The 27,680-nt window shown below is 48.9% G+C and overlaps 1 protein-coding gene and 1 long non-coding RNA gene across 21 annotated transcripts in view; one reads left to right on the top strand and one right to left on the bottom strand.

The window, feature by feature from the left end:
* The first annotated feature begins 630 nt into the window (after positions 1-630).
* Positions 631-21,815, top strand: LOC119049572 (quinone oxidoreductase-like protein 2). Its single transcript, XM_037145583.2, has 10 exons — positions 631-731; positions 816-924; positions 2,999-3,095; positions 4,369-4,427; positions 4,984-5,049; positions 5,822-5,931; positions 6,748-6,829; positions 12,224-12,405; positions 14,940-15,168; positions 21,631-21,815. Exons 1-10 carry the CDS (start codon positions 682-684, stop codon positions 21,697-21,699), a joined length of 1,053 nt encoding a protein of 350 aa, XP_037001478.2. The 5' UTR covers positions 631-681; the 3' UTR covers positions 21,700-21,815.
* The window catches only part of LOC119049573 (uncharacterized), a 19,786-nt gene continuing 13,908 nt past the window's right edge, over positions 21,803-27,680 (bottom strand). For 14 of the 20 annotated variants that reach the window (XR_008391281.1, XR_008391287.1, XR_008391278.1 and 11 more), the window contains one exon: positions 21,896-22,731. This is a non-coding gene — a long non-coding RNA (uncharacterized LOC119049573). The other 6 variants (XR_008391283.1, XR_008391286.1, XR_008391295.1 and 3 more) reach the window with 6 other exon arrangements.

Genomic DNA, 27,680 nt, shown 5'->3' with positions numbered 1-27,680 from the left:
CTGGTTACTGTTGCAACAGCGGTCTCCCCAGTTTCATAGAGTTTCATGGGTTATACTTTTATGTCTTCAGTTTTTCCAGAGTGTGCCCGTTCACCTAGTAATTATGCTATTGGGCATCTACCTGTGCCAGGTGCAGTAAAGGCATGGGAACTATGAAAACGACCAGGATTTGGTACGACTTGAATTGGAAATACTCTCTGGATTTGTGTAGGATCATTCCACACTGGATTTCTACTAACCTCACAGTTTTCATGTAAATGGTCATGTACGCGCAAAAAACTTGGTGACAAAAACTCAACTCTACTAACGCGCTGAAGGCTTTACCTATGCATTCAGGATTTCGCACGGGCACAGGACCCAAGAACCGCTGCTCCAATGCCGCCAAGTGCGGTTTTAACAGTGTCCCAAACTTCCTACAAAAATGCCAGCATGAGGGTAATCTCGGGTAGTGGATTTTCTTTCACTCGTTTTCTGTCCTTTCCAGCGGGCTCCACCTTCAGGAAGGAGCGGGAGGAAGGGATGAGAACCCTGCGGGTGGGCTGGCTCGGGTTGCAATCCTGGGTGGGGGCCTGCCCCCAGGCGCCTGCCGCTCTTCGGCTCCCAGCGGCCCGGCAGGGGCGGGGCTGGCGCCTTCCGCTTTTCCCCACCCGCTGGGACTCACTCGTAACTCTGCGCGGGGCCATGGCGGCGGCGTTTTGGAGACGGTGCTTCGCCCCGCTGCGGCTCTGCAGGTGCGACCCCCGACTCTTCCCCGAGCCTCAAAACGCAGCTGCGTGGGTCGCCCCGAGTAACTCAGTCCCTGTCCCGTGTTGCAGGAGGGCCTGGCGAGGCAGCAACCGCCACTACCGCGCCGCGCGGTGCACCGAGTTGAAGCAGCCCCTGGTCATTGAGGAGATGGTCCCCCGCCCTGTCCTGCCCCACGAGGTAGGGTGACTGGCCTATCCCCGCGACCCCTTTCGCTTTCTCCTCCCCCGCCACACTTCCCACACCTCCACCGCAGGTTCAAGGCTGGATTCCCCAGCGCTCAGCTAGGGGCGGACGGGCACCGGAGCGCAACCTCGTCCTGGACGGTATGGGCCGGGTCAGGGTTCACAAAACAGACAAAAAGGCTAAGGAAAGATAGTCCCCCAACACCGCGAAGGGAGGCCTCTTTCCGAAGGCCCCAGAGCTGTTGCCTTAGAAACGGAGAATGCCGATTTGCACACCATTTTGCATAACCACCCGCAAGATACTAAATGAACACCGATGAATGGGTCCTGTCCTTTGTCCTTTGCTTCCTCTCCGGTGTCGGCATCTAATTATCTGCCCGCCCTCCTCCCACACACCAGCGGGGGGGACCATATTCCCTAAGAGTACGTGCCTGGGGCCCGTCTCTGCTGTTCTGTAGGCGCTGGGGATGGAGGGCTTCGGGCGTTTCCAGTGAAGTGTGGAGATCACTTTGGCTTCGTGGCTTAGCCACGCTGGCGACACAGGCTCAGCTGGCAGGGCCCATGAGCACCTGGGACAAGGTGCAGCTGGCAGTTAACCACAGTGTGGGGGACCCCTGGTGGGTGAGAGAGGGAAATGTGTCTCCTGCCCTTGAAGTGCCACCAACGGGGACCCTGGATGGCAGCCATTCGGCTTCCTGAGGCTCAGGTGCTCAAAGATGTTCGTCCCTGAATCATCCCTGAATCAGGGTGGAGTGGCTTGAGGTCACGCATGTGCCACACACATTTACAACTGGTGTGTCCTGTACTGAATGTGTGCGGGCCAAAGGCTGGACTCCTTTTTTCTGTGTTTGCCCAGACACTGCCTTGTCAGGGATTAGCTTGTGAGAGCTGGGACCAAGTGAGTTTCCCCACCGTTAAATAAATCCCCATGCTCTGGAATGGTGCCTGTCACATGGCAGATGCTTAAAACATTGTTGAATGAATGCAATTTGTCGATAAAATATGTCTTCTTGCCAATGCAGCCACCTCCGTGCTGAGGAGGGAATTGAAAGGAAACAGATAAATGAATGTTACCGACTGGGCCCCTCAGCCTTCCTTCTCTTCCCTGTGGTCCCCAGCCAGCCTGTGCAGATGGGTGGATCTGTGGCAGTAGCATTTCCCCTTCAGCCGGCCTCTCACAGCCAACCCGGGGGGCTTGTTAGAACAGTTTGCTGGGCTTTGTTCCCTGAGTTTCTGATTTAGTAGGTAGGGGAGGAGTGGAGCTGAGAATTTGAAATTGTAACAGGTTCCCAGGTGATAGGGATGCTGGCAGTCTGGGATCACGTTGAGAAGGACTGGCTTGCAAGGTCCAGAAACTGCTGGCTGCGCTGCCCCAGGCCTGCCTCGGCTTTAGCGTTGTCCCAAAACACAGCAGCCGGTGATCTAGGTAGGACTAGTCTCCAGGGTGATCCCTGAGTCCCAAGACAGCTGGTCATGTTACTCTCCTGCTTAAAATCCTTTCATGGCTTCCCTGAACCCCTCCTATGGAGACTAAGATGCTCAGTAAAGCCTACAGGCCCTTGGATGGTGTGGGCCCTCCTCTCTAACCCCATCTGTTTGTCCTCTTTGTGCTCCAGGTTTGCTGGGTTTCCTTTTGTCCGCCCCCCCCCCCCCAGGGCCTTTGCACATGCCATTGCTTTGGGTAGTGCCAGGCTTCTCCTTCTGTTTTGAATAGTTAACTCTTAGCTGTTCTTAGTTCAAGTGTTACTTTCTCAAGGATTCCTCCTGCCTCCCCCAAAAGGTCAAGTCCCTCCATTATATGCTTTCATGGCATTTCTATTTTTACTTTTAACATCTTGTGTAGGAGCTGTAATTTAATGCATTAATCCTCGCAGTTATTTGGTTAATGTCTGTCTTTTCCACCATTCTTTTTGCTCCGCGAAGGCAGGAAACTTGTCCGTTGGGCCTCATGCTTGTACCGTGGGACTTAGTTCAGTACCTGGCGTATAGTAGGGACTCAGTAAATATTTTGGTATAATTGAATGATCGCCTCCACAGACATGCACAGCTCTGCTCTATTTCCTTTCCAGGTGAGGGTTGACGTCCATTTCTGCGGACTGAACTTTGCTGATATTTTGCTTTGCCGGGGTCAGTATCAGAAAAGGCCCTGTCTTCCCTTCACACCTGGTGAGTATGAGGGGCCCAGTGGTGGCAGCAGGGGAAGGAGGCACAATCTTCAGAACCGTGTGCTTCATCTCAGACTCTACCCTGGCGGTGCTTGCCCGCTGTCGGGGGCATCTCAGCCTCACCCACCGCTGTGCCCACAGCTAGTGGGAAACCCTTGGGGGAAATGCCTATGACTGCCCTACCCTCCTTCTATTGCTCAGGGTAACATTGTAATTGGCTCATAGTAGAAGCTCAATGCATCCTTTAAAAGGGAATAGATGAGCAAATGAATGTTCACCCATCATTATGTTCATCAGAATTCTGACCCCAGTCATCACTGGTCCTGGTCATTTCCTTTTATTCCTGGATGTGGCCTCAGTTTTATTTTTTGCCTGAAGGATCACAACCGTCTGTTTGCAACCGAAACTCTTCGTCTTCACGGGCACGTTCCCCAAGAAACCTAAGGATCTGGAAGAAGTAGAAGAGTTGATATATTGCTAGCAGCCCACTGTCTGATCTTCATTGTGCCCAATCAGATTACTTTTAGGTCCTGAATTTGTGGGCAAATAACTGATTTTCGTGGTTGAAATTTATCGAAACAGGTATAAGTACAGTTCAGCATGTGTGTACATGTGATACGGATACATGTACTATTAAGGATCTAATACGGGGGCTGTGTTTTGGCCTTCGGGTGTTTGGTTGCCTCCACAGTCGGAAGCCTTTCCCTCTGTTTGATCTGCTGAAATGCTGAATGGGGAAAGATGGTGTGCTTGACTAAGTTATTCCTCTGGCAGCTCAAGTGGGAAATGTACGATCATTAAATTCAAAAATTTGGGAGGCGGAAGAGGAAAGGGCGGACAACTCCAGTTCAACCATTTGAGCCAAGTACTGTATGAATAAATAAGGGTCACGTCCCGAGGACCTCACAGTCCGGAAGAGGAGACACAGCAACAGATAAACACAATAGGGTGAACGTCGTAACTGGGGCACTGTAGGAGCCCCAGTGATTAGTGTTGGAAGTATTTGCGAACCTGTGATTCTCTGTGCTTTTGCTCATTCTTGAAATTTTTATCTGTGTCTTGGTAAGAAGGGGACTACTCTAGCTTTTCGGCTGAAAATTTTAAGTTCACTTTCCTGTGCTTTGGGTACAAATTCCGACCCCTCTTCCCTGGGTGGGAGGGAAGGTGCTTCAACCATCTCGGTTTCAGAAAATCACTAGGATGGCTGGTGGATCTGTGTGTCCTCGCCTCCATGGTGCTGGGCTTCAGCCTAATCTTGAAACCATTTGTTTTAGGAATGGAGTTTGCTGGGATAGTATTGGAGACAGGCACGGATGTCAGCACAGTTAAAGAGGTAAGTTCGACAAAGTCTAGGGACCCATGGGTGCGTAGCTCTGAGAAATGTGCTAACTCGTGTGTTGCCAAAGGGTCTCGGTGCCTCCTGGCCTTTGCCAGCAGACACCAAAGGGAGGCGGGGATGGAGGGGAAGAGATGAATGCTGAGCTGGGGAAGGCAGGCCGCAGAAGTGCCTGGCTTCATTTAACTTTCACTACTAGTAAAAGGCAGCACTGCTTTCGTTGCTAAGAGGTCTTGAGTTGCTAAGAGGATAGAAAATTCCCAAGTGTCGGCCTCTTGTGAGACAAATTAACACTGGGATTCTAATGCACATCCAAATTCATCTTCTATTTGATACCCATTATTATTTTCCAAAATGTGCTCAGATTGGATTGGCAACCTGGTGGGGGTATTGAGAAAAGGGGTTGCATCATTTACTGAAAAGTAACTCTGAATAGATAATTAGGGCCAACCTGGGGGTGGACGGGAGGGGGAGGGGCGTGTGCTAGAGGGTCTTAATGAAATCAGAAACAGAGATGCATTGGAACTGACCCTTAATGATATTTTCCCTTCAGGGAGATCCCGTCGTTGGCATGGGTGGCTATAATAATATGGCGGAACAATGTATCATGGACCAGAAGGTATCTCTACCTCCCAATATTTTTCTTTACTTTCCACCTATCCTTCATTTCTCATTCTCCTGCCCCCCACCCCCCGCTGCCTCTTTCCCTTTGTATTCATTTCGTCGTATCTCGTTTCTCAGCCAACCACGTCTTTCTTTCAAATGCTAAACCCCTTTTCTATATCAGGGTAACAACCTTTGCACAAAACTTTGTGCAAAGTGGTTTAATGAGTAAGCGTTTTGTTTTCTGAGTCCTGGAGCAACTGGCTGGCTGTCCAGTCGGATCACAGTTAGGTAGTTTTGGTAGAAAAACTGGTTTGGGGCTTGGAGCTGGCTGTCATGGGTTTCTCTCCCACACGGAGCTTGCAAAGGAGCTTGCAAAGGAGCTTGCGAAAGAGGTCATGGTGGGAATGGAGCTCAGATCATTTGGGGCAGGATGTGAATGGTGCCCCCTAGTGGAGAACAGTACATGCTTGTCCTCACAGTTTCTTCAAGGTAAAATTGTCCTAACTTCCAGTTCACCCATTACACAGTACAGTGGTCAGTGTTCCTTCTCCATTAGTTAGTTGGTTCCTTCCCGAGCAGATGCACCCTTAGGATTTTTGAAGACTGATGCAGCCAAGACTTGAACTCTGTCACGGGTTGCTTGGCCTTGACTTCTGTTAGGCATGGGTCCTGACATGGGTTTCCCTTTGCAAGTCAGTCACTCAATCAAATCATACTGTTCACTGAACAGCCTTTGTGAACAGGTACATGCGCTCAATCCTCATGTCACTATTTTCTCTTTATAGACGCTGTGGAAGGTTCCAGAAAAGGTCTCCCTCCGAGACGCTGCGATGCTGCCCGTAACTTACAGTACTGCCCTCATGGCCCTGAAGCATCGGGCACGAACCCAGCCTGGGTAAGGACTGTGTGCATAGGACCCTTCTCAGAAGTGCTGAGCCCTTGTCCTTTCCTTTCCCTCGCCTGACCTTTAGCTCACGTTTGGTCTGTCTCAGCAAGGGCTCAAGGAAGGTAGTGACCCGAGATTGGGGTCTGGGGACAGTGGGGCTATCCTTGAGTTGGAGAGGAGGGAGTGGTAGCCTGTGAACTGGCCAGTATGAATTTGGAGAAATATCCTTCTGAAACCTGAGCACTCTGGATGGTTCCTCCCAGAAAACCTTGACGTCTAGAGAGCCGACTTATTTAAATTGGCTTTGCTCTGGTTTTAAGGGAGGCCAGCGGTCTGGTACTGTGAAACTTGGTTGGGTGGACCGAACTGGGATAGTTTAAACTCCGAGGTGCTCCCCACTTCGCCTGGCCTAGACCTGTCTATTGCCCTCTGCTCTCTGCAGAGAGCCCCAGAACCACTCAGACTGGTGGTTTTCATTGGGCAATGGCTGTTTTGAAAATTCGGCAGTGCTGAGTGTGAGAATGCTTCAGGACAGAATTTCTGAAGCAGATATAAGTGGTAGGTCCAAGGAAGAGGCTGCCTGGAGACAGTAAGGAATATTTTTCCCCAGGAAGTTGTCAAACCTGGATTCAGTTAGCCCCCACGTAGCCACCACCCAGCCCCGAAACCTGGAGAACGGACGTCCATGAGGGGTTTGGTGAAATGGCCTCCAAGTTCTCTTCTTGCTATAAAATGCCCTGGTTTCAAACTGTTCATGAGATCCCATTGCTGGATGGTTTCTGGTTTCTGAAGCGAGGTTCGTCTCTCTCTCTCTCTCTGGCACAGAGAGACCGTGTTAGTGACGGCAGCGGCCGGAGCGACAGGCCTCGCAGTGATAGATGTGGCAACAAACATCCTTCAGGCCAAGGTATGTGCATGTGAGATTCTCCACTTACACAGATTGTGCCACGGGACACGGTTTTCAGGCGTGGCACATGTTCATTCATTCGGTACCCCCCCCCCCGGGGGATGCAGAGCTGCCTAGAGTGGCGCCTTGCCAGCCATTCGCCGGTGGGCCAGTGGGGGGACCTAGGAGCAAGTCACTGGTCCCTCCAGTGACTGGTACCTGCAAGGTTGGACTTATTCGCAGCTTCTGCAGATGCTGTACTCTCCACCTGTGAGGCTGTGACCCGACCCCCACTCCTCTCCCGCACTTCAAATTGAAACGCAGATGCCACTTTTTAGGGAAGTATTCTTTGTCCCTCAGGAGATGTGAATCGCCTCTCCTGGCTATTTGTTTATGGTCTCAGGGTATCCCGTCCTTCTCACTCTTGGTGCACACCTCACACACCTCCACGTACACTTAACCTTTTGTCTGCGCCTTTATTAGATTCAAGTCTCCCTCCCACTGGACTGGAATCCCCAGAAAAGCAGGGGTCGTGTCTGGTTCATAATTGCAGTTCCCGTGCCGGGCGTGGTGCCTGGGTCACAGCGGGCACCCAGTCACTGTTCCCTGAACGAACGAATACACAAATGAGAGAAAGTGGGTGTCAGAGAGAGAGGGTTTCTTTTTTTGTTGTTTTTTTTTCATTCTGGATTTCTTTTATTTTTTTATTGATTATGCTGTTACAGTTGTTCTATTCCCCCCTTCATTCCCCTCCACCCTACCCCTCCATCCCCACCATTACCCTCCCTTTAGTTTATGACCGTGTGTCTCAAGTCCTTTAGATTCTATATTTCCCATGCTATTCTTGCCCCCCCCATCTATTTTCTGTCTACTGTCTATGCTACTTATTTTCTGTACCTTCTCCCCCCTTCTCCTCCTCCCACTCCCCTGTTGCTAACCCTCCTTGAGATCTTCATTTCTATGTTTCCACTCCTGATCTAGCTGTCCTTTTAGTTTGCTTTCGTTTTAGGTGTGGTTGTTAATAACTGTGAGTTTGCTGTCCTTTCACTGTTCATGTTTCTTTAACTTCTTTTTCTTAGATAAGTCCCTTTAACATTTCATATAATAAGGGCTTGGTGATGATGAACTCCTTGAATTTGGTCTTATCTGAGAAGCACCTTATCTGTCCTTCCATTCTAAATGAAAGTTTTGCTGGATAGAGCAATCTTGGTTGTAGGTCTTTGGATTTCATGACTTGGAATACCTCTTTCCAGCCCCTTCTTGCCTGTAAGGTCTCTTTTGAGAAATCTGCTGACAGTCTGATGGGGACTCCTTTGTAGGTGACTGTCCCCTTAGCTCTTGCTGCTTCTAGGATTCTCTCCTTCATTTTAATTTTGGCTAATGTAATTATGATGTGCCTTGGTGTGTTCCTTCTTGGGTCCAACTTCTTTGGGACTCTCTGAGCTTCCTGGATTTCCTGGAAGTCTATTTCCTTTGCCAGATTGGGGAAATTCTCCTTTATTATTTGTTCAAATAAGTTTTCCACTGGTGGCTGTGCCTTTCCCCCTTCTGGTACCCCTATAATTCGGATGTTGGAGCGTTTCAAGATGTCCTGGAGGTTCCTAAGACTCTCCTCATTTCTTTGAATTCTTGCTTCCTGACTCTTTTCTCTTTGTCCATTATTTGCTTTCTTATGGTCCACTCTATTGATTTGAGTCCCAGTTTCCTTTTCATTGCTATTGGTGTCCTGTGCAATTCCATTCATTTCAATTAGCTTTGCCTTCATATATTTGTCTAATTTGTGGCTATAATCAACCAGTTCTGTGAGGATCCTGATGACCAGTGTTTTAAACTGTGCGTCTGAGAGTTTTGCTATTTCTTCATCACTTAGATCTATGGGCTCTGGGGCGTTGAGATCCTGTGACATTTTTGGTCTGTTCTGGCCCTTTAAGTGTGAGAAGCGGTGCCTTGGACTCCCAGGTCGCTGGGTTGTGACGCTGTATGTGGGGGCGTGGTCAGAGCGGGGAAATGGCGGCGCCCTCTACTGCCGCTTGCCACTGGGACCTGCCAGGCCCCGGTCCAACCGCCCACTCCCTCGCCTGTCCGCTGGCACACAAATGGGCGACCACAGTCAACACGCAGCACCGCTTCCCCCGCTGTCTCCCCCGCGGTCGCTCGCCTGGTGGCTCGCTTGGTCGCTCACTAGGTCCAACCCTGTGCCTGGATTCCGCGCCTGAGTCCGTCTGACCGAGTCCTCCTGTGCAACCCCTCACCAGCTGCTGGTTTCGCCCCTTACGGGTCAGGCTGAAGAATTTGTTAACGGACTTCCGAAAAGTTCAATTTTCTGTGTTCTGGCTGTGTTTTCTGTTGCTAATATTTAGTTGTCTCTAAACTTGGTTGCGTCAGACGGCACGGCACATCCGCCTATGCCTCCATCTTGGCGGAAGTCCGAGAAAGGGTTTCTTGGAGAAGATGAACATTGAAACTGAGATTTCAAAGGGTAGGTAGCAGTTGAGTTGAGGACGAAGAGAAGTGAAGGCCATTTCAGTGGTGGGAGGACCTGCCTGAAGACAGAGAAATAGGAACTGAGAAGCTGTGTCCGGTGAATTGCCAGTGGCCTCTGTGGACCAGAGGCTCTGTGTGGGGAATGGTGGGGAAGAACTGGGCAGAGCTGGGCAGAGGGAGGTAAGAACAGGAGGTGCTGGAGAGTTTGAACATTTCCTAGAAGCTCATGAGGGTGTTAAGTACGGAAGTGGCATCTGCAAAGGTCACTTGGGTAGCAGTGGGGATGAGGGATGGGGCAAGGTCAGTGGTGGTCCACAGGTGGGTGGCAGAGCAGACTCTGGGAGCGACCCCAGCCAGAGGTGACGATACTTGAACCCGGACAGTGGAGGTAGGAATTGAGAGACATTAAAGTGGAAGGAAATGGGGAATTAGGTCACTGGAGAGCATCCCGATACAGTAAAAGGGGAAGGACTTTGAAGGCAGCCTCTTGTAGGATCAAATTCCAGCCCCGCCTTTAGCTTAATCGCTCCAGTCCCACGGGTAAAATGTTTTCCGTACAGGGTTGTAGGGGGCTTATTGAAAGGGCACCGGCCCTGGGCCCATTAGAGGGCATGTGTATGTAAGAATCTCTTAGAAAGGGATCCTGTTGTTATCAGACATCGAATGGGAAGGAGCAAACTAGGCTGACTTACAGATTTGCCATTTATGGGGACTGAGAACACAGCGGGTCATGGCGAGTTCAGTTTTGGACATCGGTGAGTGTGAGGCTCCCACGGAGCAGGTGAGTGTGAGGCTCCCACGGAGCAGGCGATTCCGGGATCCAGAAGGTGTCAGGATGGACAGGCGGGGGGATAATTGCACTGGTCTGGAATTCCTGCAGGGGGCCCTCTCCTTCTCACACGGAGCTCCTTTGGGAAGGACCCGTGCGTTCTGAGAGCAATGCTGGACGCCAGGGGGCTCTTGGTGAAAATGAACACATTTCACAAGATCTTTTAGCACCTGTCTCAGCAGGGAGACCACGCTAAGTTCTCACTGTCCAGAACCATGGACCGTTTAGCATTTCTAGGACATCGTACCATTCGTTTTAAGTAATCACAGGAGGTTAAGTAGAGAGAAAAATTCACTTTGATTCAGAGGTGAAAATTCGCCGAAGCTGTGTTTTCTTCGGCAGCAGCGATGGTTGCATGCGAAAGCAAACAAAAATAGACATAGGCCATCGTGCCGTCTACTTGGGACGGGCTGTTTTGCTAATGCCGTCCTCCATGCACAGCAGCAGCGGTTTCATTTTGCGTTCATGGCCCCTCCCCTGCTATGGTCTAACCTGTGGTCCTCACCAAACCCCCGGGAGGTGGGTAATGTTGGGTGTTTGCTCTCCCTACTTCACCGGTAAAGAAAGTGAGGCACCAAGAGAGAACGTGACTCATGGCAGGTCTCACCGGGACCTAGAAAGAGCTGTTGGGTTGGACGGAACCCGGGGTCTGATTCTGGTCAGGCGTTGCCCGCTGTGGCGCCCAGTGCCTGCTGGTAGCCCTGTGACCGGCAGCTGCTGAGGGTGGCTTTCACATCGTTGTGGGCAAGCTGGGAGTCTTTTCAGGACACTGGTGTTCTGGGATGTTTGAGTGCAAGTTCCAAATGTCACTTCAGGGCCAATGTGCTTGGGCTGCTGGGTGCTGCCCAGTGATCAGGCACCTCTAGGCCATGTTTGAGTACTTGAAACTTTTCTGGAAACTTCCCAACCCCAGACCTGCTCACAGTATGCCCCTCGGCCCCCGGTGCCGTCTGTGCCATGCCCGAGGCACGGGTGTCAGTTCTGGTTGGGGGAGTGGAAGAGCATGGGCCCTGCGGTTGGGCAGCCTTGGGTCTTCCACCTGCTACCCGGACAATCCTGGGTTAAACCTCTCGGGGTTTATGTCTCCATCTATAGAATGGAAGTAATTATACCTCCCCACGGTGTTCTTATGGGGTTTACTTGGAATAAGTGATTGCATATGTGTAACAATAGATTCAGTTTATCTAACAGTGTGTTTTGCAAATGCTTCACACACGGCAGTATTCCACTGATTCCCTAAAATAAATCTTATTATATGGACGAGGTAAGTGATGCTTAGATAAGTAGGCAGGCAGGATAGAGAGGTTAAAAGCATGAACTCTGGAGATGGATTACCTGGGTTTAGTTCTCACTTCAGCCTCCCATTAGCTGGGTGACTATGGGCGAGTTAAGTTCTTTTGCCTCAGTTTCTTTGTCTCTAAAATGGGGATAAGGATAGTCTGTATATCATCGAGCTGTTGGTGTATATTCAGTAGAAATATTGAGATGAGTGCCTGGCACACGGTAGTGACCATGTAGCTGTTAGTTCTTACTAAGTAATTGGCTTAGGTGACACAGCTGGTTAGTAGCAGGGCCCAGGATTTGAACTTAGATCTCTTCGACTTCTAGGTCTTTCCACGGAATCATGTTTACCCTCTGGGCAGCTTAGCTCTTGTAGATCTAGGTTGGATATTTCTCATTTGTGCTTCTGGAACTCTCTGTACTTCCCCATCACTTCACTGTGTCTTGCTTTCTTGACTCTAAGCTAGGTGTTTAGCTTGTGTCCGTAATACCTGACTCACAGTGGAGTCTCCGTAAATGGTAGTTTAATTTGCGTTTGGAGAAGACTTACCAAGTATTTCCTGCACCATCTCCTAGCTAGACCCATTGGGGTTCCAGGGTCCTCAGAAATGTGGGTCCGGTGGCCAGTGGGGCATGGAGGGAGGGGCCGGTGTAGCCCTGCTGGGGGCTGGGCCTGATGTGCCAGGTTGAGGCTGATGCTAGGTCAGCGAGGTCACATTCGTTTCCTTGAGTAGCACTTTTTGGTTGCAGGTTGGGTGGGTGGCGTGAGCCCCTCCTGGTACACATTCCGGGACCTCAGCAGCTTTGCTTTCTCTGTGCAGGTGATTGCTGCCGCTGGAAGTGACGAGAAGTGCAAGCTGGCCAAGCAGAAGGGCGCACAGTGGAGCGTGAACTACAGTCAGGGCAGCCTGAAGGAGGCAGTGAGCAAGCTGGTGGGCAACGGTGGGGTGGACGTGGTCATCGACAACGTGGGCGGAGACATCTTCCTGGAGGCTCTCCGCAGGTTCGTGATGGGGGATCTCTCTTGAGTGGGTAGACCTGGGCCTCTGCTGGCAACTTCCCAGACCTGCGCCTTCCTCCTGGCCTTGCCTCTCCTTCATCTTTGCTGCTCACTTCTGCAGGCGTTGGCACTGACGGGAACAGCTGAGTGGGGGCGTGGAAGGAACTGGCAGCAGAGGGGAAATCAGGAAATGCTCAAATATAGCAACAACAAAATATCCAATGGGAAAATATCCAAGAAACGACTGCAGACTGTCTAGTTGGCAACATCAAGTGCTTTAGAAATTATGCATGTGTTCAGTTCAGCTGCGCCGGCCTCCGCGAACTATTTTATGTACATGGGGTGGGTAATTCTTGAGGAGATCATTGTTCAGATGTTAAATGTGCACCCTCTTTTGATTTTGCTGATTTTTGCAGTAGCTGGCAGGGTAGGTATCTCTTTGATTTGTTTTATTGAAAAAAGACATCTGCCCTGGCTGGTGTGGCTCGGTGGATTGAGCCCTGGCCTGCGGGACCGAAAGATTGCCAGTTCGATTCCCAGTCAGGGCACATGCCAGGTCCCCAGTGGGGGGGGGTGTGACAGGCAACTTGATCAATGTTTCTTTCTCTCTCTTTTCCCCTCTTTCTGGATGTAAATCAATCAGATCTTTAAAAAGTAAAACATAAGAAAACAATCACTGGAGAACGAGTGGGACCATTGCCTCTACACCGGTCTCATTCTATTTTTAGCCATGGACTCTGGATTGCTTTTCATACGGGTTCCACTTCTCTTGTCATCCTGGCGAGCACAATTTTGTGGCTCATCTCAGTTTAGAGCAGAAAAAACAGAAGCAGAGAGAGCAGCTTGCCCATGGGGGGGCCACCCAGTTGGCGCCCTGGCCCCTGAGCATCGCTCCGGGGTGATGGAGAAGCAGCAAAGGAGGGGGTGTGTTAATTAAAGGGAGAGCCAGGACCCAGCGCTGCTGGTCCTCACCCTCTGCTTGCCTTCTGAGTAACAGTGTTTTCTCCAGAAGCATCCTGTTTTTCTTCTAAAAACGAAAAGCAAAAACCAAACCAACGTATGCATATTTCATATCAAAGATGTTTACAAACTTCATTTTTATAGCTCCTTGCTCAGCATGCACTGTATGGTTCTTCTCATAATGGGTGACAGGGAACTTGCGTGGATTTTGCTTGATTGTTCAAAACTCTCTAGACAAGCTCGTAACTTAAGGGCGTCTGGAGGTAAGTGTTTGTGAAAAGCAAATGACGCTTCATGAAAGTGTCTGTCGTATTGCCTCTCCCGAAGTTCAGAACTTCACACTGAGTGGCCTCTGAGGGCGGCGTACAGAATGACATGTGTTCACACCGAGTTTCCTTCACGGAAGAGTGGAACAGTGGACTAGACAGTCATGATTCCAAAGTGGGTTCACTTATAAAGCCGGCTACTTCCTCTGGCTCCCTGAGGCCTTGCTTATGGCTCATATTTATGTTTTCCTATTGAAGAACCCAGAGTGGTACGAGATGAGTCAGCCTTGGCAGGTTGCAAGGTCAAGGGGAGTTCCCAGCTAGAGGTTTAATGTGTGTTTCTTTTTTAAGAAATTGTGCTAAAATATACATCACCTCATATTTATCATTTGAACCATTCAGAAGGGTACAATTCAGGGGCATTAAGTATACTCACAATGTTGTATAACATTCTCCAACAAAATCTCTGTACCTGGTAAACAATAATTGCCCCTTTCTCCCTTCCCCTACCCCCCGCAACCTCTGTTTTACTTTCTGTCTCCATGAATTAGTGTACGTGGCTTTTTTGTGCGTTCTTCCCTCTTTCCTGTGGTGCAAATGATACTGTAGATTTTCCATGGTGACCGTTTTAAGTGTCCAGCTCAGTAGTGCTGAGTACGTTCACGCCGTTGCAAAACGTCTCCTTGGCGTCTCCGTCTTGCGGATCTGAAACTGTCCTCGTTGAGCAACAGCTTCCCATTTCTCCCTCCTGGAAGGCCCCGTTCTCCTTTCTGTTTCTGTGCATTGGGGAACTTTAGACACCGGGCATAAATAGGACCAGAAAGTATTTGTTTTCTTAGCATAGTGTCCTCAAGGTTCATCCATGTTGCAGCATGCGACAGAATCTTCCCTTTAAGGTTGAATAACATTCCATGGTCAAGTACATACCCATTTTGTTAATCCATTCATCAGTACACGGACATCAGGGTTGCTCACACCTCCAGGGTGTTATCGATGGTGCTGATGAGGACACAGGTGGGCAAATAGCTCTTTAAGACCCTGCTTCCAATTCCTTTGGATGTAGACCAGGAAGTGGGATTGATGGGTCATATGGTAATACTGTTTTACATTTTTCTGAGGAACCTTCCTGGTTTTCCATGGTGGTAGCACCATTGTACAATTTTATGCACTTCTACCCGCCAGTGCCTGAGAGTTCCAATTTCCCTCCAGCCTTGCCAACGCATCTTCTACTTTTTCTTCTGTTCTATTTAAGTTGTTTGCCATCCTAATGAGTTGTTTTTAAATTTCTTTCCCTTCTGCTCTTCCCCTCAGCCTGGCCTGGGAGGGCAGGATCGTGGTGGTCGGTTTTGCCGGAGGAACCATTCCCTCCGTGCCGGCCAATCTTCTGCTCCTGAAGAACATCTCGGCCATGGGCTTGTATACAAGCCGGTACAAAGAGCAGGACTTCCCTACCTACTACGAGAGCCTGTCCTCGATTCTTCAGTACTGCCAGGAAGGACGCATCCAGCCCCAGTTGGGAGCGGTTTTCAAGCTGGAGGAGGTGAGGTTCTCTTAAGTTGAAGTGGTGTCGATGAAGCCGGGGAGTGATCTGGCTTTCTCCAAACAGCTTCTGTTTCAATACTATACATCCTCCTTTTACAGACTGAAAAGGTGAAAATGCCACCCAGAATAATGAAGTGTCACAGGCCAAGGGTCACCAGATGTCCCCCAGTTCTCTGGGTCGGATGGTGTGAGCCTCGGGGCCACCTGGGCAGTGGGACCTGTGGAGCCGGATGGTGTCTCAGGCAGAGGGAAGGGACGGTACTTTAGGAAATAATTTACCCGTGTTGATGTGAACTCTGAACTCCACAGTGTACAAGGCTAGGAAGGCAGCCCTTAACTCGACCTTTGATTTTAGAACACAGACACTAAAGCACAACCAGATGAGCTTGAGCCGGAGCTCTGTGAACAAAACTCGGAATTGTGCCTGGCGGCAGAAGACTGTGATTCCCCCATTAGTCTCTGCAGTTGTTGTCGCTGGCTGTTCACCCCCTTTCCTCGCCCCCCCCCCCCAGTCCCATTAATGTGGCTTAAACTTCCCCCAGAGTGTGACTGCGTGCATGCGAATGCAGAATCGCTGTCGACGCACATTGGCAAGGCATTCACTCTGAAGTCTTTTTTTCTCTCTTTTTTGGGGGGGTTAATTTAGTTTAATGTTTGCAAAACTGTTTTGGTAGCTCCAGGCGGCCCTGGTTGGAAGCGATGTTTAGTTCACATGCAGAAGAACTTAGGGGAGCCCAAGCCGTCAGGCCAGACCTCACGCTCAACCCTCTTCCATTCTTACGTTTTCCCCCTTGATGAGGTGCGTTCTCCTCAAACACGGCTTACTTTCTTGTCTTTTTGGGTGTTGGTTGAGAAGGTCCTGTTCAGTAGGATAAAGGGGACATGACTGGGCATCAGGGAACTGGTTGGAATCTATTTCTAGCTTTGGCCCCTCTGTTTGTATCCTTGTGGAAGTCCCTCACCATTCTGACCTTCAGTCCTCACATGTCTCTAAAATTGAGGGGTAGGACGGGATCAGCGGCTTTCAGACTACGCTTCGGGAGCCACCGTTGGGATTTGGGGGTGGGCAGGTGTAGGCTTGTGCTGCCTGGGCTCTTGGACTCCCTCTCTGCCGGGGCTGAAGTGGGAGTTTTTACTTTTTTGTTTATATTTTTCTTGCAAGAAAAGATTTTTTGTGGTTGAATACTTGAAATGCACCCGTTCTGAGAATGCCTGGGTCCCCTTCCAACTTGTGGCTTTTATCACATGACTTGCAAACTGAGGTTTGCCGTCCCCGAGACGCAGGTGCACCTGCTGATGGAGGAGGGCGGCAACTGGGCCGCACGGGAGTGAGAACACCTGCTGGTGTGCACCGTCTCGTGTGTCCATGGAGGTGTTCCAGCCGCCGCTCAGGTGGGACTCCCCATGCTGAAGTTCTCTGTCCTCTTAAACACGGTTTAATTATCTAATGGCTGGCCTCCCCTCAGCTTCCACGTGCCCTTCTTTCCCATGAGAGCTCTGCACGTAGGACTTTTCTAGTTCTCCCCATTCTATGGACCTTCCTGGCTCTCTGAGCCCCTGCTCCCTAACAGATGCCTCATTCACACAACGTCCATTTACTATCTCTCTGTCTCTCTCTATCTCTATTTCTGTCTCTGGCCCTCCCTATCTATATTGTACCAGATATACTGGTGCCACCCAGCTTGTATTTTCTTCTGAATATGTGGACTCACAGATTTGACCTTGATAGTGGATATGAATATGACCACACACCATGGCCTTTTTCATAGGGTATGAACTTCCACAGTACTCTGTGTGCTTCTCCTTCACCCACATGGAGGTACTGATTCGACGCCTGCTGCTCTTGTGGAGCATGAACTCCCTGCGGACAGGGGCCCTGTGCTCTCTGCACCTCTGAGTCTCCAGGCTCTGGCAGGGCCTTGCATATCTGGTGGGTGATGGATTAAGAGGACGGACATCTTTGTGCCTTATTTCCTTGTCTGTAATGGGAGCAGTAATATACCCTATGTACTAGGGTGGGTTTGAGGATTAAATAAGGTAGCACATCTAAAAGCATATAGGTAAAGACTTAGTATATTTTTAAAAACAAAATCTATAGCCGTTACGCTGAGTGAAGTTTTCAGTTCCCTGCGCTGGAACACTTTTGCACTGACATTTGAAAGGGTTGACTTCGAGAGACGATCTTTGAATGTTAACTAGAATTTATTGTTTTCGAAGGGTCACACCTGGGCCACCATCACGCAGTGGCCTCATGGTCTCTGTTCTGAGGACCGTATTTGTTAGATGTGTGCGTCCGCTTTCTGTAGGGAGTTGCTCACTCACATCTCGAACTGATAGGGTACTTAAACGTCACAGATCTGAACTTGTTTATCATACAAAGGTCGGCTGAGATCACGACCTGAACAGGCAGAAATGAGTGGACAGAAATTGTCCAGTCGACGTTTCCTGAGTGAGCCTGTGGAATAGCCTTGAAAATCACAGTACTCTTTTAGTTTGGATGGTTCATAAAATTCGGCCGGGTATTCCCGACTTGGTTGAGGAGCCCCCTGGTATCTGCCCGTCCTGCCCGCCCCAGAGCTCCTTTTCTTGTCACACTCAAGCAGTGATGGCCCCACCCATGGTCGGTCCCTGCGGTCGGGCTTCCCAGACCCCAGTACCCTTGATTGTCTCGGGCTTCCCCAGATGAGGACTGATCTCAGGCACAGCTCCCGTCACACTCCCTGTGGTTTTTCCTTTGCGACTGTCACAGAACCGGAATCGTACAGTCTGTAGCCTTTCGAGTCCGACCTCTCTGGCTCTGTTTTCATATGCTTCTGAGGTTCATCTGTGTTTTCACATATGTCAGTTTATTCTTTTTTATCGCCAAGTAGTATTTCACTGTATGGACGTACCACAGCTCGTTTCTTTGTTTATCATTAGTAAGCTATTCGATTATTTTCAGTTTTGATTGTTCTACGTAAATCTCCTATAAATATTCATGTTTGAGTTTTGCATAGACAGGTTTTTTTTCAAATTTTAGGGCTGGAATTTGTGGGTCCCATGCTTAGTGTATGTTTAACTTTTTTCTTTTAAAATTTATACAGACATTTATTTAGCTTTACTTACAGAGCAGGGTTTTCCTCCCCCTGCCCCGCCCAACCCCTCCCCCCTTCCAGTGGTGGCTAGATGGCATCATCAGATAAGAATGTCAGTGTGAAAAAGTCTGTGGCACCCTGCAGATCAGGAATGGAGATGCGAGAAGGGGCAGCGACTCTCAGCAGCTCCCTCCCTCTTGAGGCCTCCATTAGTGAGAGGTGATTCTACTGCGGTCTCTGCAGCCCGCCATGTTGAAGACGAGGCTGTTCCCACTGCGTTCCCACCAAAGCCCCATAGTTCAAGGTCTTCTGCCGCATGTGCCTGTGTGTTCTCGTTTGGAGACTGGCCCACCAGCATCGCTGCCTGTGTGAACATTGCAGATGTTGTTGGTACCGACTGGCCACTCTGTGCATAACTCGTAATAGCTTCCAGAGTGTTTACCAAAGTGGTTGTCTCCTTTCGCATTCCCACCGACCATGGAGGGGTGTTTTCCTTCCCCTGCATCTGCCAGAATTCATTGTTGTCAGTTGCTCTCTTTAAGGATAGCCATTCTAATAGGTATGGAGTGGTATCTGATTGTGGGTTTAATGTGCATTTCTCTAATGAAGAATAAGAGTATCTTTTCATGTGCACGTTTGCCGTCTGTATCTTTTTTGGAAAAATGCATTGATTGACTTTTAAAAGCAGATGCAGATCGGCTTGCATCAGAGCTGCAAGGTGATGAATGTAGTTCAACTAGGACAGTGTATCAGTAACCAAACGTTTTTACCTTTGGAAACCAACCCCGCTCAGTCCCAGATATATTCGTTCACTCATGAGCTTTATTTTATTCACCAAACATTTGCTGGGTACGTTCTGTACGCCGGTGACTAAAAAGCAAGACCTAAGGGATGTCTCTTTTAGTTGGGGAGATCTCAGGACAGGCTGTGATGGGGAAGAGCTGGTTTCTGACGGGAAGCAAGAATTGGCGTGAGGTACAGGGTATGGCACAAAAAACGCCCCTTTTGCATTACAAAATCTTTTATTACAAAATCATAAGCATGTCACTCTGTAACATAACACTGTCACACTCAAGCACACCATATGCGCATTTTAGGCAAAATGTTCCAAAGAAAACTAGAAATTATGACACCCATATTATTACCCGACCAACCACACTCAAGCAGGTGTTACTTCCACCAGACCCTGTATTTAGGGAACTATAGGTTACTCTGATTATTCCTGCTTGGTATGCTAATTAAAAATTCCAACAGCAAAACCTAACACAAAAACAATATCTTAACCTTGCCCCCAAATTCCAGGAGCATATCTCCAGGGAGAAATGTAATTATGGCTTCGTCCACTGCAAGGCAGGGGGCCAGGGTTCTGGGCACAGTCTGTGTGTCTGACCAGGCGTCAGTATGGGGGGCCTCCCTCCCTGACATGCAGCCTGTACAAAAGCACAGCACTAGAGGGACATGTCCCTAAGCATCTACCTGGATTAGCTATCAGGAGACTAGTCCAGAGCCCCACACTTTTAGTCTCTCACTGGGAACTTTGTCACTCTTACTAAGTACCCGGGCCTTGCTGTCACTGGTGCTCTGTGTCCCCAGCCCAGATGGAAACCACAGGGTGGGAAGGGACAGAGCTGAGTTATTTTTAGAAGCTGCTACAACAACAACAGCAGTGGCACTTGGACCTGAGAGGAGTGACAGAACAAAAGCAGGAGGTAAAATAATGCGTGTTCAGAATGATGAGATTCCCAAGTCACGGAGCAAAAAAGTGACGCTTTCCCCCGATACTATCGTTTAAAGAAGTCAGGTAAACGTGGGCTCCATTTTTCTAAAGATTTCTGTGCAAAATGGTTAAAAATATGCATTAGCCCCTGAAGTGCCAATTTTCTTTTTACATAACATTTATTTGCAGGAGATTCCTCATTTCTCTAGGATGCCAGGTGAAGAAAGTATCAGTTATCACGAATTAGGCTTGTTTCCCCAAGTATTTTGGTGGTTGGGAACAAGTGACTTCCGGCTGCCAGGGAGAGGGAGGGAGCCAGCCGTGAGTCACCTGGAGGTGTGTCTTTGAGTGATCGACAGGACAGGGATGAGTGTTTCAAACAGCTGCCTTAACCTCTTGCACCTCCTCGGAAGGCAGCTAAATTTGTGTAGGTTGGAAAGGGCTCGCAAAGCCCTGAAAGACACGTGTTTTCGACACCCGCTGCAGACGGCTTGCCATGATTGATTTGTTTGCCTGCTTTTTATTTATTTATGTTTCTTCGGCTTTTCGGGGGGGGTGGGGAGAGATTTCAAGTGGAAAGGGTTGTTTAATCGCATTTCTCACTTCAAAGCACATTTTCATCTTTGCAGGGCCCATCTTTTGCTTTTATGTCTGCATATCTGTGGGTGTCTGCATTTACTTATTCCTTCTACCCTCATTCCCCACGCTTTCCCTCCAAAGCTGCATGAGCAAATAACAGCACAGGGTTGTGCTGTGGATCTTACCCTGCTCCTGAGTTTTTCATGCGGTGCTTTTCAGCCTCCCCCTGTGTCGCCGGTCCCATACCCAGTTCGTGGTTTCCACTGCTGTGTAATCATCCATGGTGTGTGTGTTCATTATAGTTTGCAGATGGGACGGACCTCAAGTTTGACATGGTCCCCTGCCACCACGATCTGTGTTGCCTCTCACATTTGGATGTAAGGTCGTTTTGAGTTAATATTTGTGACGGATGCAAGGACAGTGTCTTGCTTCACTTTTTTTTGCCTGTGTTTGTGCGGTGGTCTCAGCACTATTTCTGGAAAAGACTGGCCTTTCTTCATCGAAGCGCCCTGGCTGCTTTGCCAGAAGATCAGTGGACTGCTCGTGTGGGGGCCTATTTGGGGGCTCGGCTGGCCGACCTGTTTGTTCCTTTATCAGCGTCACACTGTCTTGATCACTGTGGCTGCTGTTTAATTATGTTTTATAACTTGTACTTTGAAAAATGAAGTGGAGATAGGTTGCAATTTCGGTTACGCTGGAACTAGGAGAATTTTAATGAAAAGATAAGCACTGTAAAATTTTAAATGACCGATTCTTCTGCTAGTGGCTCTACTTTTTGAAAAGCTAGAACACACAGATATGACAACAGAATATATGGATAGGCCTGAGGACTCCTGTGGTCATTTATCTGACACACTGAAAACAATAGCTTAGACAGATACATTCTGAGGTTGGGTTATTCTTAAATATCATTGTTTTCCTTTGAATTTGTGGTGAGTATTCAGTTAGTGTTACGTGCTTCACTATAAACAGTCCATTGAAGACACATCTTAATACTTTAGCTATTTTAAGTATTGAACCAGCAACAAATGTTTGCGGGAATATGCACGTATGCAAGTCTTCCAACACATTCTGGGTTTGTTCTATTTAGGTCAACGATGCTTTCCATTATGTGATGAAACGCAAGTCCACGGGCAAGGTGCTCATCTCCCTCAAATGAAGCCGCGAACTCAGCGTGTCCAGATCCAGACTCAACACCTTCCCCAAAACCCGATTTCCCTGCTGTGTTTCTGAAGGTGTCACCACCTTCCTTATCAACTCAGGCTTGAAATCTTTTATTGGAGTCACCTTTGAATCTTTTTTCTTATTTCTTGTGAATAGTGGGATCGTCTACTTGACCGTCCAGGCTTGGACCTGTCGGAGGGGGAGAGGATGCTGTTTGTAATTACGCCAGGAAAGCTGGTGTCTCGTGCAAACCAAGAGGGACGGTCACCCCGTTCACAATATATCGGTGGCCAGGTTCCATCATCCCCACCTCCAAGATACTGCTCACCTTTTTACCCTCCTTTCCATTTGGCTCATTATGTCTCATCTGCTAATTCCAGCGACCTAACTGGCTTCCCTCCTTTAAACTATAGTCCCTCCGTCTTGATTATACATTATTGCCATGGCGACCTTCCCAAAGCACAGCTACGACAAGGCCTTGTCTTAGAAAACCTGTGATGGAGCACCATGTGGGGTGCGCCACGTGGTGGGGTTGAGGCTACTTGAGGTAGCAGCATTTCATGATGGCCAAGGTGTGGCCCCTCTCTGCTTTCCGGCCTTACGTTCAACAGCTGCACAGGTCCCTCAGTAGCACCGAGCTTTCCTGCCTCCCCCTTTGCTCCGTTCAAGCAGTTTCCCCCACCCCCTCGTCTCTGGGGAACAGACGCCTTCCTGACCCACAAGACCTGTGTCTGCAGAGCGCCTCTCCCGTCAGGAGGGTGCTCATCTCCCCTCTGCCCCCGACCTTCCTGTAGCTTCTCCCCGGGACTCGTCACACCGAGGGGAGCAGCGTGTCTACCGAGGATGTGGGTCTGAATCCCAGGCTGACCGCTTTGGGGGCACTTCCTGAAGGCCTCTGAGTCTTCATTTCCTTCCCTGTAGTGCAGATATTATCTCATCTCTCTCGCAGGGTGGTTGTGAGCATGCAGTGATGGGGCCAGGCAATTAGCAAATGCCGAGATTAGCAAATGCCAGTTACTTTCACTTCCTTTTCGGGAAAAAAAAAAGTTTATTTTTAGAGAGAGGGGAAGGGAGGGAGAAAGAGAAGGAGAGAAACATAGATGCGAGAGAGAAACATCCATTGACTGCCTCTGGTCCGTGCCCTGACCCAGGACCGAACCTACAACCCAGGCATGTGCCTTGACTGGGAATTGAACTGGTGACCTTTCACTTTGTGGGATGATGCCCCAACCAACTGAGCCACACCAGTCAGGTCGCTTCTTGACTTTCTACTTTCCCAACATAGCATAAGTTCTTCAGAGCAGGAACCACGTTGGGTTCCCCTCTGTACCTACTGCGGCATCTAGCACAGTGAGTTGTGCTTGGTAGATAATAAGTCAAATTGAGTTAGAATTACCTGCATGTCTTACATTGTGGGATTAAGTGAAGAATATGAAACAAGCCAAACACCCATCGACGGATGCATGGGTCAGCAACAGGTGCTGTGTCCATACAGTGGAGTGTTAGTCAGCCTTCAAAAAGGGAATTCTGACACATGGCACCATGTGGGTGGCCCTTGAAGATGCTCAGTGAACTAAGCCAGTCACCAAAGGACAAGTAGTGTCTGATACCATTTATATGAGGTGCCCAGTGTCGTCAAATTCAGGTAGCAGAGTGGGTGGTGGTGGCCTGGGGGTGGGGGGAGGGGAAGTGGGGAGTCACTGTCTCATGGGGACAGTTCCAGTTTGGGCAGAGGAGATGGTTCTGGGGGTAGCAGTGGTGGGGGCGGCACAACAGTGGGACTGTACTTACCGCCACTGATCTATTTACTTAAAAACGGTTAACATGGTAACTTAGGTTATGTATATCTGACCAAGAAGAAAATGTTAAAGAAATAATTTATTATGCTCACAGCCAGGTGATTCATTTCAGAGGGGGCAACAGCGTGTGGGGGGGGGTCGAGGGCCCAGCTAGGCCCCGCACGAGCCCTGGTCTGTGGGGAGAGGACCCGAACCCTCTCCAGGGCTGGCCATTGCAGTCCCTTCCTCTGTTGACCGCCGATGCCTACCAAGGGGTGGCTTGGGGTGGGGATGAAGACAGGTGCCTGACGCCACAGAGGTGGCCGGCTTCTGATGATTCTTGACGGGTGGGGCCTCCTGTTCCAATAAACATGGTAAGAGGTTTTCTTTTCTGATAAGCTCCTCAGACCATTTGAAAATATCTTCTTAGTGTCTCCTCACCAAAAAAAAAAAAAACCCATAAAACTGTGGAGGAACTGGATTGCAAAATAGGGAGCAAACATTTGGGGGAAAGAATGTGAAACTGAGCAATTCCGAGCAATTAGTGAAGAAAGGGGGAGGGAGGGGACAGACGTCAGGGAAACTGCCCACTTGTCTGTAGAGGGGCCCCTGGTGCTTCCCTCCCCATGGCCCCCCAAGCCGGGCAGAGCACCGGCTGGTGTCTCTTCCAGGCGCAGATGCCACAGTTCAGCCCTCTGGGGACTGTGTGCCCTGTGGTTCCATTTGATGACATGCTGCTCCTCATCTGCCTTCCCCCAACCTGTCTTCTCCTTAATGTGAGCGCTTTGTATTTAAGTGAAAGTTGGTTTTCAAAATTACCAAGACACCAACTTGGAGGCTAATTTTAGAATTTCCTGACGCCCTCTGGGATAACTGAAGACCTGCTGGGCGGACCTCGGGGGAGAAGGAGGTCCAATCAGGGTCGGCAAAGTGCGCAAGCCCAGCTGATCCGAGGGTGTCACTAGTAATAAAGACCGATTGTCCCCAGCTCACTGCTGACAAAATGACTTAGATTGAAAGAGGCAGTCATTAAGGAGAGCAAATTTCTTCAAGTTTCACACACAGGTACTGCTTAGAACTCCTAATGGCCTGTTCTCTGTGTGCCTGCGTTCCTGCTTCACTGGAATAATTTGATTTGAAAGCATTTGACTCACATTTTAGTCATCTTTGGGTAGTTCCACCGCCTGAGCCATTAGTCTGAAAAAAGACTCAGCGTAGCTCCAAGCGCAGCATTGTTCTGTATTCACAGACTTGCCCAGCTCACCCCGGAGGCCGCCTTGGGGTGGGGAGGGGGGCGAGCTCCACTCCCACTCACCTGCCTCCCCTTTCCTGTAACGGGTCTGCAGACTGCACCCCCCTCTCTCAGCCACCCAGGTGAGGTTCTGTGCTATTAGCTTTGGAATAATCGTGCCTGCACGTCACCGGTCTATCTGCCCCTGCTCCTTACTGTCCTCTGCGTGGCTTTAGGAAGCCATCTTTTCTATTTGAGCTACAGCAGGGACAACAAAAGACTTGTTATTTGGCCACTAAGAGAAAATAAAGGTGTCTTCACATGATCATTTCTATTTAACAGAAAAAAAATCTAAGTAAAGTAGGAAAAACTCATGCTATTCTTTCTGTTAGATTTCCTTCTAATACTGTATGAGTAAATCCAAGAGCAACTGTTTTTTCAAAAAATTTTGGGACAGGTCATGGGCAGGGAAGACCTCAACGAACACACGCTGCCTTGACTAGTTGTTCTCTTCCGCTTGGCGTCTATGTCTCGGCTGTTCTTTGGGTTTATCATTGTCAAGGAATCGTATACAAAGTTGTTTTCTGCCCCCTTTTTTTGATGTATTTAGAAACAGTTTCCTGAACTTCAGTGAATTGCTTTGTTATTTGAAAAGTGGTATTGTTAAAATAATGACAGCAACATCACATGGTCATGGAAAAAAAGTCTAGCCGGACAGGAGTTTATGAGTAGAAATGACCCTGTTTCTCTGTACGCTCTCTCATCCCCATTCTCCAGGGAACCCACTGAAAGCAGCTGGTGTTAGTCTCACGGGCTTTGTAAAACACATTTAAACACATGTGCACACTCACGGAGGTTGTTGGTGTGTGTTTTAAAGTAAAGACACATAAGTTTTAAAAACTGCTGATAATTCTATGCATAGTGTTCTGTGACGCACTGTGGTAAGGCAATAATATGTCACGGACATCATTCCATGTTAGTAAACATACTCATCTCAATTTTTGTGGCAGTTGCTTACTATTCCATAAGGAGGGTGTTGAGCCTATACGGCTATCTCCTTGGTAATGGGTTCACTCATATATTTAACAAACATTCCTTGATGCTCATTTATATGCTAAGATCAGCACAGCACAGGGAGCATGACGGCGAGCAAAAGGTTAGACGTCTAGTGGGGAGACAGATGTTAATTAAATTCACAAACCATGCCAAGCCAGTGCCATGCAAAATATGATGGGGAATTTAACTCAGGGAGGTCCAGAAAGCTTTCCCTGAGGAAAGACCCTTGAATCTCCATCTGAAGGCGGAGCCTTCTGGCAATCTAATTCTGGGAATTTAAGCAGGGAGGCATATTCTAGGCCACTGGGGCGAAACCAAGCACAGTGAGAGGAACCTGCTGAAGGAAGGCTGCAGGGGCTGGGCTGGAGAAGAGGCTGGAGGTGGGGACCAGACTAGACTGGGACCCGTGGGCTGTTTAGGGGTGTTTTGCCGTTGCCCTGACAGCGGTGTGATACCACTGAAGTGTCTAAGCAGAGTGGGTTAGGGTGGCACCACCAGAATGGCATTTTTGGAAGAACTCCTTTTATGTGGTGAAGGTTTGGGGAGGAATAGACCAACTAGGTGTCCATGAGTCCTAATGAGAGATGATGGTGTCTTGGCCCCAGATTGGTGTGGGCGGAGGGGGAGAGAAGTGGACAGGACAGTGAGCTATGCAGGAGGGAAAAGGGAAAGGATTGGGTGTCAGCTTGGATGTGGGCGGGGTCAGGAGAAGGAAAGGCCTGGCTGATGCCTAGATTCCTGGATAGGCATTGGAGAGGAGGCGTGTCAAAAGGGAACTGGGTTTCGGCAGTGGAGGGCATAGGATGGGGGCAGAATTTTGTGTATACTGAGACATCCAGGAGATAGCGAGTATGCAGTTTTATATCCCAGACACCAGTTTGGGCATCATTTGCAAGGAGGTGACATTGATACCCAGGACGTGGCAGAGAGTTCCCCCGGGGAGCGTGTAGAGAGAAGGCAAGAGGGACTGGACCAACCCTAACCTTTTTTCTTTCAACGGAACCGTAGAATATTTCGTGACTGCTGTGGGCGGCTGAAAGACTCGGAGGTGGTCGTTTGGTGATTTAAATAAGTCACAAGTGGTTGTAAGGAAGCTGGCACTGCACAGTGAGTAGGGCCTCTTCCTCTCGATGCAGAGCCAGCCCCTGGGGCCCTGATTCCAGCGGTTTGACCTTGGGTGGGACTCACCTTTTTATGTTTCTCATGTGAAAAAATGAGGATAATAATATGTGCTTTCTGCCTCATGTGGTTCATGCGAGGGTCAAATAAGATCATGTATGTGAAAGCACTTTGCAAAGGGTCATTTTCATAAGAGACAACATGGTTGCTCAGGACCAGTGTGCTCAAATTCATTTCAGAGTGAAAGCAAAATGCATATTTTTTGCAGCCTAGGCTGGGCCGACATGGAACAAAATACAGTTGGATATTTAAAGTATCTCTAACAGCTCCACACTTTATTTTAGCTGAATTCATTGTGCTCTTTCATACAGAATAATGGACAAAGTGATAGGGGGCCCATGAGCTGATGTGCCTTAAAGACACCCCGAGCCAGCCAAGGTCTGCAGAAGGGCACTTCAATTGATGCGGAGGGCCGAGAGAATTCTGTGTGAGGAATGATAAAAGAATTAGAGCTCCTCATTCCAGAAAGACACAGGCCAAGAGGAGGATATGATTGAATTTTATAAAATAATGACAATCATGGGATAAAAATATGAACTTATTAAGTCCCAGAGCACAAGAATGAGGAGCAACTTTATCATTCTAAGGAAATAGTTTTAGGGCAAAGTAAAAATAGTGCTTCTTTAGATGGGAAGGGGAAGTATAGGCGAATTATTACTTTCAAAGTCTGCAAGGACTAGAACCAACAATTATAAAGGAAAGATTTATATTGTGTGGAGGGTAGATTCATAG

Source organism: Artibeus jamaicensis, unplaced genomic scaffold (assembly GCF_021234435.1).
Source record: "Artibeus jamaicensis isolate MK-2021 breed Jamaican fruit bat unplaced genomic scaffold, CSHL_Jam_final contig_327, whole genome shotgun sequence".
Classification (NCBI taxonomy): Eukaryota; Metazoa; Chordata; class Mammalia; order Chiroptera; family Phyllostomidae; genus Artibeus; species Artibeus jamaicensis.
The sequence above is the reverse complement of the archived record's forward strand: the minus strand, read 5'-3'. Positions and strand labels throughout refer to the sequence as shown.